This window comes from Oncorhynchus mykiss, chromosome 1 (genome assembly GCF_057628025.1).
Source record: "Oncorhynchus mykiss isolate SJ-2025 chromosome 1, ASM5762802v1, whole genome shotgun sequence".
Taxonomy (NCBI): Eukaryota; Metazoa; Chordata; class Actinopteri; order Salmoniformes; family Salmonidae; genus Oncorhynchus; species Oncorhynchus mykiss.
Window position 1 is genome coordinate 33,874,484 of NC_143022.1, and position 12,540 is coordinate 33,887,023.

The window sequence follows — 12,540 nt, forward strand, 5'->3', positions numbered from 1 at the left end:
ACTGAGGCAGTAGACTTTGTGAAAATTAATATTTGTGTCATCCTCAAAACTTTTGGCCAGGACTGTACAGTTTAGACTGAGACATGATGAGCTAGCCAGCTAGACGTTTAGCTTATGTCAGAGAGGCACACACACAGTGGACAAGGTGAGTAAGTGACAGGCTGTGTGAGTCAAATGCAGTGATTTATTTAGACAAATATACAAAGAACATTTTACATTTACATCACGCCCTGAATGTAGACCAGGGCGGGATCAGCCAGCGGCTTCCCGCATGTGCGATTAATTTGCAGTCTGGACGAGGAGGGATGAAGATCTCCTGCTCTGACTGCAGCGCGACGACTGGGCCGCCTGTGAGTGTTTTGGGACGAGACCCACGGCAGCACCCGCTGCAAGTTGAGAAGATTAAGAACAATACGTGCTTTCACGTCAGTCTACAAAAGCACCAGAAAAAGTCGCTAGATTTGTCGCCAGTCGCTTTTTTGAAAATGTGTCGCTAGAGGGGTCTGAATGCTCGCTAAATATAGCGATAAGTCGCTAAGTTGGCAACACTGCTCCAGGGACACGTGCTTTCACGTCAGAATCTCCATTAACACCAGAAAAAGTCGCTAGATTCCATTCCATTTCCGGGAACAATAAAAAAAAAACTTCTCAATTTCCATCCGGAATACCCAAAGATAAATTGTATAAAAGGCGGGATTTATAACTTTGTGACTGTGATAACTAGTGACAACCCTATTCCTAGCTTAGTTGACAGATGCCGGCATCACTCTGTTCGTCCTCCCCGTAACCGCTCGACTCATGTCTCCCGCTTCTCCCCTCAGCGCTCGAATCCTACCTATTCCTCTCGCAGAAAACGGTGCCACGTCTCAAACTGCCTTCGTATCTGTGTGGTATTTAGCTCATGTTTAACCATTGACTCGGTTTTAACGCGGGCGTTGTTAGCTAATTAACTACCTTGCTTCGTTCCGCCTTCCCCTACAAATCAAGCATCCCTTTACTGTGGCCAATCAGAAACGATGGCATCGTAGCGGCAATTTATAATCAACTTCCATCCATTGTCATTTTAACCATCCAGCAACACAGCAGCACCTTAACATCTGTTTAGAGTCCAGCAAAGGACAAATGACAATGTAAAAGAGTATACTTTTGAATTGTAATTAATGTAGTGAAATTATGAATTGGCAAGTAGCTAGCTAGCTAACGTTAAGTGATTTCAGTGCGGTCGCTCATGAGGAGAGTTCGCAGTGTGACAACGCCGGCAATCTGACTGCTTTCATGCTAGCTGTTACGGCAACTGCACAGATTCATATCTTTGGAACATCTGTTCTAGCTAGCTAGCGTCCTTATTTCACGAAGCATATCCATTGAAGATGGAAAAGGATGTTTCCAGCGTAAGCAAACATAATGGTGAGTGTTGGTCGTAGTTGATGGACTTCTATAAGTTACACTACAGTACTTGACGGTTTATTTGTTGGTTTTGTCTGTATCTCCATGAGTTTATTTTTACTTTACAGCCACGAAGACAGATCTGAGTTTGTTGCTGGAGTGTCTGAAGTACCAGATGAGATGTCCTGATTCACAGAAACAAGCTCTTCTTACCATCTATTCTATCTGTCAACAGAGAGGTCACACACACACACACACACACACACACAGCAAATCCCCTAAAGATATATTTGTCAATTTGTCTATAAATCTAACAGTTATGCAATGGCACTGATTTTCTCTCTCTCTTTCTCAGAGGAGAATGTGAACTTCTTCAGAGAGATTGGAGGGGTGGTGTTTGTGTACAACCTCTCCAAATCTAGTGCTCACGCAGAGGTCAGGGAGACCTCTCTCTTCATACTGGGAACGCTGGCAGAGGCTAATGGTGTGTGTGTACTGGTAGTGTACTTTAAGCAGGTTATCTGATGCTGTATGTGAATTGTAAACAGGCTGTGTGTGTAGTGTACTGTAAGCAGGCCTTGTGTAGGAGGGAGCTGTTCAGTGATCTGACAGATGGTCTGATGCAGCAGGACAGCCCACTGACCCAGAGGAGAGTAGCTGTCTACCTGATCTCTGTCCTCGTCGCCAACAACAGTAAGCGCTGCAGTTGAGAATTGATTTTGGACAGGGAGTGATTGTCATGACAGGCATGTGTTTAGCTGGTACAGCCAGAGGATGGACCGCCCCTTCTTGGGCTCCCCTGTCTGGTGCCTCTCAAGGTTACTTCCTTCCATGAAGTTTTTCCTTGCCACTGTGCTACTGCTTGATCTTTGGGGTCTAGGCCACGTTACTGTAAGGCACTTTGGGATGTTTATGTGAAATCACTGTATATTACACATTAAATGTGATTGTGTGTGCTGCTTTAGGGTCTGGACAGATTTTCGCTCAGACCTCTGGCTGTCTGGACATCCTGCTAGACTTGTTCAGGTAAACACTGAATAGCACCACTGGTTTTCAGGCAGAAGTTTCCAAATGGAGAACTAATTTACTTTTACAGAAGACCTGAATGGTCGAGGTGAGCAGTAGATACAAATAGCACTGAAACTATATAGGACAACACCAATTCCAGTTCAGGTTGATTGATTTTTCTCTCCGCAGGACTAGTTTCCCTCTCTCTGGCAAGGCCACAGTGAAACCTGCGAACATCACTCAGCTGTTCCAACTCTGGACCTCTGTGTCCAGTGCTCTCTGTGGCTGTGTCAACAACCCCCAGAATGGTAACACCTGTGTCTGTGTGTATGTTTGTGTCCTTGTACAGTGTTCTATGCAGCTGAACATAAAATAAACAACTGTGGTTACGCATGCATGTGTGTATCTTGCAGTAGGTTAATGTTTTAGAGAGATGGAACAGAAGGGAAATCGAAGGAAGAAAACTATTTTTGTCTCATGTCTTAACCCTTTCTTTCCCTAGAGGAGAGCCAGCGTATCTGTGTGTCAGCCTTCCCCCTGGTCAAGTCCTGGCTGCAGCAGCTCTCTCACCCCCAGGCAGAGATGGTTCAGCCCATCTGCTCCTTCATAGCCATGACGGTCGCCAACAACCGTGAGTAAGACCGGGATGATGCACTGACACTGTTTGGAGTCTGTTACTTACATATGTATCTATATCTTGTGATTTAAAATGGCCGGTTAGCCTTTTTCAAAGATTTGCTTAAGTTGTCTGTCACACACAGAATATCTAGGTTGCTCTTGCAATGGATGATTTGTAATTGTAATCCGACTAGTTTTATAAGTGTAGTGTTGTTGGTTCTATTTCCATGATGGCCTGACAAAGATGTGAAGGATTGATGCAGACCTTCAGTCTGTAGAGGTTACAGTATCTTGGAGTGTTTTGATTTAGACAACGTTTCACTAACTGTTCAGATGAAGGTCTCTCTCTCGTGTCATGGATGGATGCTTTTAGTCTGTAGATACTACAGTGTAGAGAACAGTTTTGGTTTATCTATTGAACTCCCATTATCTTGTATTTCACTCCTTTCTCTGTGTCTCACTATCTATCTCTCCCTCTGGATCCCTCTCTCTCTATCAGATTGTGCTCAGGAGAGTTTTTCCAGAGTTGGCGGGCTCGGAACTCTGACCCAAACGCTGATTCACTTTGCCTCTGATGCCTCCCACAGCCCATTGGCCTGTCAGCTGTCTGTCATCATGACCAAAACCGTGTCAGCCTGCATCACTGACAACCGTGAGTGAATCACTCCCTGAATCGCAAATCAACCCCTACCCCCTTGGCAACTAGATTCATCGGCGGGATGATTTTTGTCAGAGCGGAGGGTCGGGGAGCTGGAACATAAGAATTTGTATACTGAAAATTGACCACAACTAAACCCAAAAGGAGATGGTATTTGAAAATAACAGTTTTCATACCTTGATCACATTGAGACACAATCACATATATCCTAAATCATTTTTTGCTGAATTCCTGATGATTTTACAGACTTTGTGTTGCCAAAAACACACAACAAATATTTGTTTTTACTAGAAACTTTGGGGGGGCAAAAAATAAATTGCTCACAGGAAGATTTTGGCCTGTTGCCTATCCCTGCTATAGGCCTAGGCACTTGTATAGAACTCATTCACTCTCATACAGCCATGTAAACCAGCGCTCCTCAGGTAACCAGTCCATTCTCTCCTCTGTGCGTAGCTGTGTTGGTGTCAGGTCTGGCAGGTTATGGTTTGGTTCCCCCCCTCATCTCCCTGCTGTCCAGCCCCATCCTGGATCCCCAAGGCAGGCTAATTATCATACTCACCCTGGGACACTGCACTGAGGCCTCTGGTAACTAGCACAGCTTAATTGGAAACAAATAATGACCATATTACATCAATGATAACCGCACAGTAATAACTGGAATAACTACTAGAGTATTTAACCCCCCCCCCCTCCAGAGGAGCACCAGTCTCAGTTGTTACAGTGTGGAGGTCTGTCCCTCATCATCACTCTACTGACTGAGTCTACCAGCGAAGAGCTCAGGAAGGCTGCTACGTTCATACTGCAGACCTGCAAACAGGCTAGTGAGTGTACACACACACACACACACACAAAGACCTGTTCAAAGGTCCGCGAGTCTGTTAAAGTGAGTCTAGCCATTTGATGTCCAAAGCACTCTCCTATCATCCTTCTCTCTTCCCAGCTGTGTCTCTGCGTGGTGCAGTCCAGGGGGTGTCCCTGGGTCAGAATGGGGAGCTGGAGCCCCCTGTGGACATGGAGGGATACTGGAGGTCAGCACGAGACATGCTGCACAGGATCAACCAGCTGGAGAGACAACAGGCTCAGGTGTACTAAATACACACACACACACACAGCAATCTTTACAAAGGCACTACAAACATCAGTCTTCTCCCCTACACACAGGCAAATACACTCAGTCCCTCATCCACATGCACACTCCTCAAACCCCAAGCTTTTATATAGACACACAAGTCTTCCTCTTATCTTGTGTGTGTGGTGTTGGGGTTGTTGCCCAGGGAGCTGAGGAAGAGTGGGAGGAGGACACACCGAACCCTCCAGACCAACAGAACCCTACAGGATTGGGGAGGAAGGAGCTACTCTCACCCATACCCCTCCCCCCAACCCCCCACCACATCTCCTTACCATACCAGGAGAGGAGAGGAGGAGATAAAAGGTGTGAGGAAAGTTGGAGAGGAGTAGAGCGGAGGGGCCAACAGAGAAGATATGGAAGGGGAGGAGAGAAAGGAGAGGAGAGGGCAATGGATGGCGAGAGAGAGACCCCTGTCCTTCCTGTCTTAGCGAGGGTGGGTAGAGATGGAGAGCGAGTGAAGCGAGACCAGAGAGAGGAGAATCAACCCACAAACAGAGGGCATGACCTAACGGTGAGGGTCTAACTAGGTTCCAGTCCAGTCCCCACACAATTGTCTGTACAGACCCTTGGCCCCTACCCTCTAGGCCAGGCCTGGACAATTCCAGTCCTCGGGGGCCTGATTGGTGTCACGCTTTTGCCCCAGCTAACACACCTGACTCCAATAATCAACTAATCATGATCTTCAGTTAAAAATGCTGGGAGTGTAACCAATCAGGCCCCTGAGGGCTGGAGTTGCCCAGGTCTGCTCTAGGCACTTCATGTTCACCTGAAAGGATTGGATAGGTATAACAAGCAATATTGTAGCTCCACCATGTCGTATGATATGCTGTCAAAAGTTGTGGTTGTTTTGACCACTAGCGTGTAAGGAGACTGGTATTCCAAGCCAGTGAGGAGCCGCAGAAACACAGCCGCAGCAGCAGAGAGCGAGAGAAGAGGACCCGCACACACTCTCTCACACATCAAGAGAGGGAGAGCGACAGGGCAGCACACAGAAACACACCGGCAGCACAGGAAAGATGCACCACGCTGCACACACTTGGAAACACACAAAGAGAGAAGAAAAGGGACAGGGGCTCGGCAGCTATGAGAAACACTTATCCTCTCTACACGAACACACTGGCAGAGAAAGACAAAACCACACAGACCGAGAACCGCCGAGACGAGCACCCTGGGAGGAGACGGCAGACTGTGTCAGCCACGGGCCATGCTGGACTTGGTACAGCTGGTGTCGCGGGGCAGCCCAGTGGTGGAGAGGATGAGAGGTGTTCTGTATGTCTGGGGACGGGAACACTGGTCACCTCCTCTTCCTCCAGGCCACTAGAGGGACACTCCCAGACACACACACACAGGTCAGTACACTGCATAATATGCAAATGCTATATTTATTGAAACATGATTCTAGTGAAGTGTTTCATCTTAATGTTATGTAAGAAATGAAGTGGAATTCTGTATATACCTGTTTTTCTCTCCCTCGTGGTTCGGGGTTTAGCCAAGTGTTCAAGTGCCCAGCTCCAGGCAAGTCAGGTTTGGGCAGGCAGAAGAAACTGTTGGACAATGAAGGTACTACATGTCAATGGGATAAAGTGACAATGCAAAACTGTGTTTATCGCTTTATCTACAGTTCTGAAATAAAGTTGAACAGTCTCTTACCAAATCCCAACAGTAATATAGTTCTTGCCTCTCTTAGATGTCCTCTCTGTGTGTTCTGAGCTGCTGGACAGTGAGATCCGTAAAATAATGGAGACTCCAGTCACCACATATAAACCCACCTATAGGTGCTCAGGTGTGTGTGAGTATGTATACAGTATTGTGTGTGTGTGTGTATACAGTATAGTGTGTGTTTGTTTGTTAACCCAGCTGTTTCCATCTCCCCAGGCTGTGGGTTGCGGTTCAGTGAGGTGACCAGCCGGTCATTCCCTCTCCTCCAGAGGTTCTGTCCTCACAGCTGTGACCTGCACATGGTGCTGCAGCAGGCCACACACAGCTACACAAAGTGCCTCCGAGAAATATGCAGGAGGAGAGACGCACACACGACCAAGCAGAGAGAGGGAGGGATGCAGAGCGTCCCGGATAACTGCAGAGGTAAGAATTCTGAAGTGCTGAACACACACGATCTGACGCAATCTGACGTGATGTGTGTCCTGTTGTAACAGATGCCAGTCTAACTCCTATCCATAAAGGAACCCTGCTGAAGAGCTTCTCAACCCACAGAGGACAACACAGAAATGACCACAACCGTAAGATTCACCATCTCACCAAAAGTTCTATCCTCTGTCTTTGGGTTGGAAAACGACAACCTATTATATCATTCTCTATCGCGCTCTTTCTCCTCCCTCTCTGCCCCCCCCCCCCCCCCCCCCCCATCTCTCTCTTCCCCCCCCATCTCTGTCAGATGTGAGTCTCACCCCTCTAAAGAAGCGTAGTCCATATGGAGATATCACCCTGACTCCTGTGCGTAGAGGTGGTCTTATGAGGAGCGTCTCCTCTGTGACCAGCAGGGGGCAGGAGAGAGGAGGTACAGGATGTTCAGACAACTTAACACACTGCAGCACATTGGCACTTTAGCCTTCATTTAACCCGGCTCATAATGAGATAGCCTTATTGCTTCTAATATGTCCTCTCTCTCTCACTCACTCACACACACAGATGTTAGTCTCACTCCCTTGAAGAAGGCTCGGCCCTCTGAAGGTAAGGAAATTAAGCTTTTGTTGAAATGTGATCCTGTATGTTTTGTTTCGATTTCTTTTTGGATGGAAGTGTGTGTGTTTAAATATTACTTCTGGAAGTTGTTCTGATCATGCCTGCTAGCTGTCAGGGTTATATAATCATGCATTATGGTGTTGTGCAACAATTACACTGGTATGATTGGGGGTATCTCACTCGATCATGGCAAGGGGTCAGAGGTTAGGGTCAGTCTTGTGCTCGGATACAGAATGGGGTTAGAAAGAGGCTGAGATTTGGGCTAAATTTGAAATGGGTGTTGGAGATTGGATAGTTATGGGATAAGTTAGACGACGGTGGTGACGGGCTGCTTTGAGGTTATAACCAATATGCGACTTGAATGCCTGTGTGTGTGCGCATTTGTGGTTGTGTGTGTTTCTCGTGAGATTCCTGGTGTCCAGTATATTCCTGGCAGCACAGAGGAATGTTGAACCACTGCCAATGTTCTCACAGGCCAGAGCGGCCTTAGTTGTTCAACACTAGCTCCTAGCTACAGTAGTCATCACTCTGTTACTGAGCTCTACAGCTGTACGACGCTAGCTAGTTTAAACTCTGTTATAGCGCTGTCAAGGCCCCCCCCCTCCCCAATGTCATGTAGCAGTGTCCACTTCTAGTCTTTTGTGTTTCACTCTTCATTTAGATTTACTCTTGCCCTCTCTTTTTGAACACATGCTTCCTCGTCATCCACTTTTTTTTGTTTGAAATACTACATTCTCTTTCTCTGTCTGTCGCCCTCTCGTGGGCTCTAGAGTCTCTACCCCCCTGCCCTCTTTGTCTTTATCGCTTTTCTCTGTTCTTTCTCTGCCCCTCTCTCTTGCTCAGTCTCTCTCCCTCTCTGGCCATTGAATCTCTCCCTTGTGTACTATTGTTCTGGTTGCAGGCAGCTGTATTAGGTGTGACGAGTGACGTAATGTCACTCCAATGGAGAAGAGAGGGAGAGATTGTCTGTGTTTAGTTCAATACGCTCTGACAACTGTTGGTCTCTGCTCTCAATGAGGCGTGACATCAGTTCTTTGCTTTCTGTCTCTCACTCTCTTTCTCTATGACTGACACACACACACACACACACACACAGAATAATGTTCTCTCTCTCGTTGACACACACAGACAGGAGAACAGATCATGAGGAAGATGGTGCCATTGATGATCAGCAGGAGACTCTGTTCATGGGAAAACCCTCTCTGACTGTAAGGAGAGAGAGAGACCAGCTCTGTCTCTGTAGAAGTGTGTGTTGAATGGAGGTTAATCTATAGTGGATGGACTGTATAGGATGGCTAGTGTTCTAGTTACCAGGCAATGTGACAGCAGACAACTATGCCAGTATGTGTTTGTGTGATGGTGGCTCCTTCCCTGTTCAGTAGGGAAGTTTGTCTGTCGCAAAACCAAGGAAAGGAGGATGATGACTGATTTGTGTTTTGTCTCATGTCCTCTTCCTGTCTCTTTCTGTTCTCTGCATTCTCGTACATTCAGTCTTTCCAATTTAAGCCCTGCCCTCTTTCTTTTTCTCTCCCTCCCTCTCTTCATCTACAGAGGGAGAGGAGGAAATTCAGCCGTGACGAGGAGCGTTACCTGTGTCGAGGTTTGGTCTATCCTGGAACACCATCCTGTGGTCCTATCCCTTCCAGCCGGGGCGCACCAATGTAGATCTGGCCAAGACATACAAACACCTGCAGGTAACAGGCATCAACAATGGTTTTACAAATGTTTGTCATTGACTTCAATTTCAGTTGGTGAGTATTCGACTGAGCCTGCTGTCTCTCTGTCCCGTTCTGTCTTGTTCCCTCTCATTTTCTCTTTCTCTCCCACAGGCTAAATTCCAGGGTATGGATTCAACCTCTCCCTGAGATCTGAGAAGAACACACTGATTTGTCTATTGTACATCACAGTAATATATTTGAAATACTCTAATTTAATATTGAGTAATAGTTTTGAAGTACTTACATTTAATCCCCAGTTTGAAATTGTTAACTTCTATTTTGTACTACTGTAAGTAAACTACATGAAGATCTATTTGAAATGCGTTAATTTAATACTCATTGAGGATTAATGACCGATCTGATCTGGTGCCTATGTGAAGTAGTTGAATATTATTTGGAATAGAAAAATGGAAATGATTAATGTAACTCGACATTTTTCATAATTTTGTTCACTGTTCATGTATGTCTTGAGACTGAGACGGTGGTTCACTTGTCATCTCCTGAAGTTGTTTCTATTGCATTAAACAGAAGGGAGGTCCTATATGCAGCACAACACATCTTTGAATAGAGTGGATCAGGCTGTTGATTGTAGAATGTTGTCCTGCTCCTTCAATGGCTATGCGAAGTTGCTGGATATTGGCGTGAACTGGAACATGCTGTCGTAATGTAAATCCAGAGCATCCCAAACATGCTCAATGGGTGACCATGTCTGGGTATGCAAGCCATGGAAGAACTTGGACATTTTCAACTTCTAGCAATTGTGTGCAGATCCATCACCATCATGCTGAAACATAAGCTGATGGCTGTGGATGAATGTCACAATAATGGGCCTAAAGATCTCGTCACTGTCTCTGTGCATTCAAATTGCCATCGATAAAATGCAATTGTCCGTAGCTTATGCCTGGCCATACCATAACCAAACCGCCATCATGGGGCACTGTTCACAATGATATCAGCAAACCGCTCGCCCACACGACACCATACACGCTGTCTGCCATCTATCCAGTATAGTTGAAACTGATTCATCCGTCAAGCGCACACTTCAGAGTGCCAGTGGTTATTGAAGATGATCATTTGCCCACTGAAGTTGGTTAAGACTGCCGAAATGCAGTCCGGTCAAGACCCTGGTGGGGACGACGAGCATGTTGATGAGCTTCCCTGAGACTGTTTCTGACAGTTAGTGCAGAAATTCTTCGCTTGTGCAAACCCAGCTGTCCGGGTGGCTCGTCTCAGATCATCCCGCAGGTGAAGAAGCCGGATGTGGAGGTTCTGGGCTGGTGTGGTTAAGCATGGTCTGCGGTTGTGAGGACGGTTGGGCGTACTGCCACATTCTCTAAAATGAAGTTGGAGGTTGCTTATGGTAGAGAAATTAACATTCAATTCTCTGACAACAGCTCTGGTGGACAAACATTCCTGCAGTCAGCATGCCATTTGCATACTCCCTCAACTTGAGACAACTGTATCATTGTGTTGTGTGAGAAAACTGCACATTTTAGTGGCATTTTATTGTCCCGAGCACAAGGTGCACCTGTGTAATGAGCATGCTGTTTAATCAGCTTCTTGATATGTCATACCTGTCAGGTGGATGGATTATCTAGGCAAAAAAGGAATGCTCACTATCAGGGATGTAAACAAGTTAGTGCACAACATTTGATAGAAATAAGATTTTTGTGCATATGAACATTTCTGGGATCTTCTATTTCAGCTCATGAAACATGGGACCAACGTTTAACGTTTATATTTTTGTTCAGTATAGATATTAGAGTTGGAGACAATTTTATGCAATCCAGGACTTTGGGTGTGTGAGTGTGGTTTAAACATGCATGAAACATAGGAGACTGAATGGGAGAAGAAAAGGTATGTGAAAGTGCAGAGTAAAAACAACTCCAGGAGCTCATACTTTTCTTACATGGAGTTTTACCAGCAATTGGACGTTGGTTCTGATCGCTAGTGAGAAGAACCTGTTGAGTCAAACTTCTGTTCAATACTCCTGTGTTATATCAGAGGTTTTATAAACTCAAATGTTTGACAATTATGATTTAAATTAGCTTATATTATGATTTCTGATAATCAGGAATCCCTGATTAGTTTTTTTACTTCAGAAAACGAATAATGAAGTGATAATAGCGACCACCAGTCAGACTACATCATGAACCTACATATGACTAGCTGCTTTCACTATGTCTTCCTATTAAAATAGGCCAGTAGCCCATCCCCTAATGGTGACCACATCTCGAGTGGATATATGAAGTGTTGTTTATTGAGTTCAGAGCCTGTGGAATGATAGGAATCACATTTGGAGAAGAACAGGCTGCTGGTCTGACTGTTGCTATGTCTGGCAGATCTAGGATCAGATCTATGATGATGTTACCCTCTCCAGATCCTATCCTTAATCATCATGGATGAAACACAAAACTGACCAATGGGAGTGTGTGTGTGGCCACAAGTTCTGTCCTTGAGCTGTTCTTGTTTATTAATGTTCTGTAATATTTCATGTTTTGAGTCGACCCCAGGAAGAATAGCTCCTGCTTTCGCAATAGCTTATGGGGATCCAATAAAATACCAAAATACCCTCACTGACCTAGTCTGCACTGTCATAAGGGAGAGACTGGGGGAGCGATGTGGGGTGTATTCAGTGAGTAAACTGTGAATAGAGCTGACCAGATTCTGGATTCTACATTAAAAACAATTATATTGGTTCTACACTATACATGTCTTATTTTTTTCTCCCCAATTTCAATCTTGTCTTATCACTGCAACTCCCCAACAGACTCGGGACAGACCAAGGCCAAGTCATGCATCTCCCCAATTTCAATCTTGTCTTATTACTGCAACTCCCCAACAGACTCGGGACAGACCAAGGTCAAGTCATGCATCTCCCCAATTTCAATCTTGTCTTATTGCTGCAACTCCTCAACAGACTCGGGACAGACCAAGGTCAAGTCATGCATCTCCCCAATTTCAATCTTGTCTTATTGCTGCAACTCCTCAACGGACTCGGGACAGGCCAAGTTCAAGTCAAGCGTCCTCCGAAACATGACCCGCCAAACTGCGCTTCTTAACACCCGCCTGCTAAACCTGGAAACCAGCTTCACCAATGTGTTGGAGGAAATACCACTCAACTGATGACTGCAGTCAGCCTGCAGGTGCCCGGCCTGCCACAAGGAGTCGTTAATGCTTGACAAGCCAAGTAAAGCCCCTCCTGGCCAGAACCTCCCCTTACCCGGACAACGCTGGCCCTATGGGTGGTGGTGACACTGCCTGGGATCAAACCCGGGTCTGTAGTGATGCCTCAAGCTCTGCGATGCAGTGCCTTAGACCGC

General features: G+C 45.9%; 2 protein-coding genes and 1 long non-coding RNA gene across 7 annotated transcripts in view; 2 read left to right on the forward strand and 1 right to left on the reverse strand.

Moving 5' to 3' along the window:
• tmem253 (transmembrane protein 253) overlaps nucleotides 1–12,540 on the forward strand; it is a 224,515-nt gene that overhangs the window by 182,183 nt on the left and 29,792 nt on the right. The window lies entirely within an intron of this gene.
• LOC149985477 (uncharacterized) lies at nucleotides 165–6,388 on the reverse strand. Of its 2 annotated transcripts, none has more exons than XR_016494664.1 (2): nucleotides 6,256–6,388; nucleotides 165–6,116 (listed from the first exon to the last, which is right to left on the reverse strand). It is a non-coding gene; the product is annotated as an uncharacterized LOC149985477 (long non-coding RNA). The 2 variants fall into 2 exon arrangements; XR_016494665.1 differs by having other exon boundaries at nucleotides 165–6,127; nucleotides 6,256–6,387.
• Nucleotides 578–9,760, forward strand: terb1 (telomere repeat binding bouquet formation protein 1). Of its 4 annotated transcripts, none has more exons than XM_036975775.2 (22): nucleotides 578–1,407; nucleotides 1,515–1,625; nucleotides 1,742–1,870; nucleotides 1,948–2,079; nucleotides 2,352–2,412; nucleotides 2,584–2,702; nucleotides 2,897–3,025; nucleotides 3,512–3,664; nucleotides 4,124–4,255; nucleotides 4,366–4,491; nucleotides 4,611–4,753; nucleotides 4,945–5,310; nucleotides 5,658–6,148; nucleotides 6,289–6,359; nucleotides 6,487–6,582; nucleotides 6,675–6,881; nucleotides 6,980–7,036; nucleotides 7,192–7,314; nucleotides 7,446–7,487; nucleotides 8,628–8,707; nucleotides 9,051–9,193; nucleotides 9,329–9,760. In XM_036975775.2, exons 1-21 carry the CDS (start codon nucleotides 1,371–1,373, stop codon nucleotides 9,162–9,164), a joined length of 2,919 nt encoding a protein of 972 aa, XP_036831670.1. In that variant the 5' UTR covers nucleotides 578–1,370; the 3' UTR covers nucleotides 9,165–9,193; nucleotides 9,329–9,760. The 4 variants fall into 4 exon arrangements, 2 of the variants coding, with proteins under 2 accessions (XP_036831670.1, XP_036831665.1); XM_036975770.2 differs by having other exon boundaries at nucleotides 580–1,407; nucleotides 6,953–7,036; XR_005051470.2 differs by lacking the exon at nucleotides 8,628–8,707 and having other exon boundaries at nucleotides 580–1,407; nucleotides 6,953–7,036.